Source organism: Chenopodium album, chromosome 10 (genome assembly GCF_948465745.1).
Source record: "Chenopodium album chromosome 10, dcCheAlbu1.1, whole genome shotgun sequence".
Classification (NCBI taxonomy): domain Eukaryota; kingdom Viridiplantae; phylum Streptophyta; class Magnoliopsida; order Caryophyllales; family Amaranthaceae; genus Chenopodium; species Chenopodium album.
Genome location: NC_137843.1, coordinates 45274610 through 45276250, shown reverse-complemented (window position 1 = coordinate 45276250; position 1641 = coordinate 45274610). Strand labels below are relative to the sequence as shown.

General features: G+C 36.9%; 1 protein-coding gene across 1 annotated transcript; it reads right to left on the bottom strand.

Annotated features, from left to right (window-relative positions):
- Positions 1-218: 218 nt before the first annotated feature.
- LOC145565252 (uncharacterized) lies at positions 219-968 on the bottom strand. Its single transcript, XM_081625316.1, has 2 exons — positions 781-968; positions 219-600 (listed from the first exon to the last, which is right to left on the bottom strand). Exons 1-2 carry the CDS (start codon positions 966-968, stop codon positions 219-221), a joined length of 570 nt encoding a protein of 189 aa, XP_081481442.1.
- Between the last annotated feature and the right edge of the window lie 673 nt (positions 969-1641).

The window sequence follows — 1641 nt, the reverse complement described above, 5'->3', positions numbered from 1 at the left end:
TTCCAAGAGCCATCAGCCATTATAGTTACCTCCAATCTAGCATCTGTTGGGTGAATAATATCTTCCCTTTCGCAACCAATGTTTACCCTTTCAAAACCTGGCGGTGCACCATTATCGGCACTTACCTTGCCGTTGACCCCGACCCCCCCATCCACTCTTTGCCAAACTGATAATTGTTGCATCGCCATATTGTAGTTTCTAAACAAATCCACGAGAAATCATCCCTGATTACTAAAGATCCTCCCATTTCTAGTCAACCAGAGACTCCAAAGGACCCCTACGAAAGTCCCTACTTGTTCGCTTCTTTTTCCATCCTCGTTATGAAAAAGCAGGATATAATTCTGAATCCAGTGCCCCAAAGGAGTAGATTCATCAATTTCAGACGAGATATTCAAAGAAAAGTTCTTCCAAGCATACCTCGCAAAAGAACACGTCCTAAAAAGATGTTGTTGGTCTTCCTCTGCCATAGCACAAGAATCACAATAAACATCTATATCTATCCCTCTTCTGACTAGGTTAGACTTGACAACCAACCCATCCATGACTAGCTTCCATAGAAACAAGCTCCACTTTGGTGGAATATTGAGCTTCCATATTAGCCTGAAAAAAATAGTGTCAGAGAAAATGTCCTGTTACAAAAAGTTGTTCATTAGAAAGGCATAACCCGTCTTAACAGTGTAGATTCCAGACGGATGCCCCCCCCCCCAATAAAGCACATCCTACTCCTCGTTCGAAGGCAACTCTATTTCTAAAATATCCTGGGCAGTACTCCATTCAAACCTTTCCCTGATGATAGCAGCGTTCCAAGATCTTGTTTCTGGGGATATCAAGTCTTTCACTTTCCCTGAACCAACCCCCCGTAGCAGATGGCTTGATTTAAAAACCGGAGTTGAGCCTTGCACCCATCTCATATTTGCAACTTTCACCCTTTCACCATTGCCTATCTTCCAATGATACCTTCCGACCATTTTATTCGCCACATTGAAAAGACCCCGTCTACCCCAAGAAGCATTACCACGAAGACACGATCCAGCACCTCCTACACATAGAGGACAAGTTTTATATGATTTTATTGGTGATTGAATTAAATTGATTTGAATTATGTTTGGAGGTATTGATTTTAATATTTAATTTGTTTTAATAAAAGTATTTGAATGATTGATTTTTAAATCATGTTTTGAATGGTTTGAATTACTTATCGTGTTTAAATAAAGGAATTAATTTTAAAAGTTTTGTTGAATTAAATAAAAGGTTTTTCAAGGAAGAGTTATTGATTTTGAAAAGTTATTAATATGAGATTTTATTCTCAAGTATCTATTTAAAAGGTTTTGATTTTGAAAGTATGTGGAATTATTAAAAAGGAGTTTGAATTATATTGGAATTTATTGGATATTAAAAGGATTTATTGAACCATTGAATTATTATTAATGCTTTATAAGCATGTTGGTAATCCCACTATGCGGATTTGGTTTATTGATAAGGTCTTGGACTTTGTATGACCGGGTTTTTCCTCAAGAATAGCCTTGTAATATAAGGAGACTAGCTTGGGGGGTGTGCACACTTGGGTGAGGAATTGGATTAAAAGAAATTGGTTCTTAATAAAGGAATTGGTTTTATTAACTATTATTTTGAATATTGAAT

Bases quoted from the DNA above. Each gene is read 5' to 3' on its own strand.
- LOC145565252 (XM_081625316.1), bottom strand. From the start codon at position 968: ATGGTCGGAAGGTATCATTGGAAGATAGGCAATGGTGAAAGGGTGAAA. The intron at 601-780 runs GTTTGAATGGAG...TATTTTTTTCAG, and splicing joins GCTGCTATCATCAGGGAAAG to GCTAATATGGAAGCTCAATA.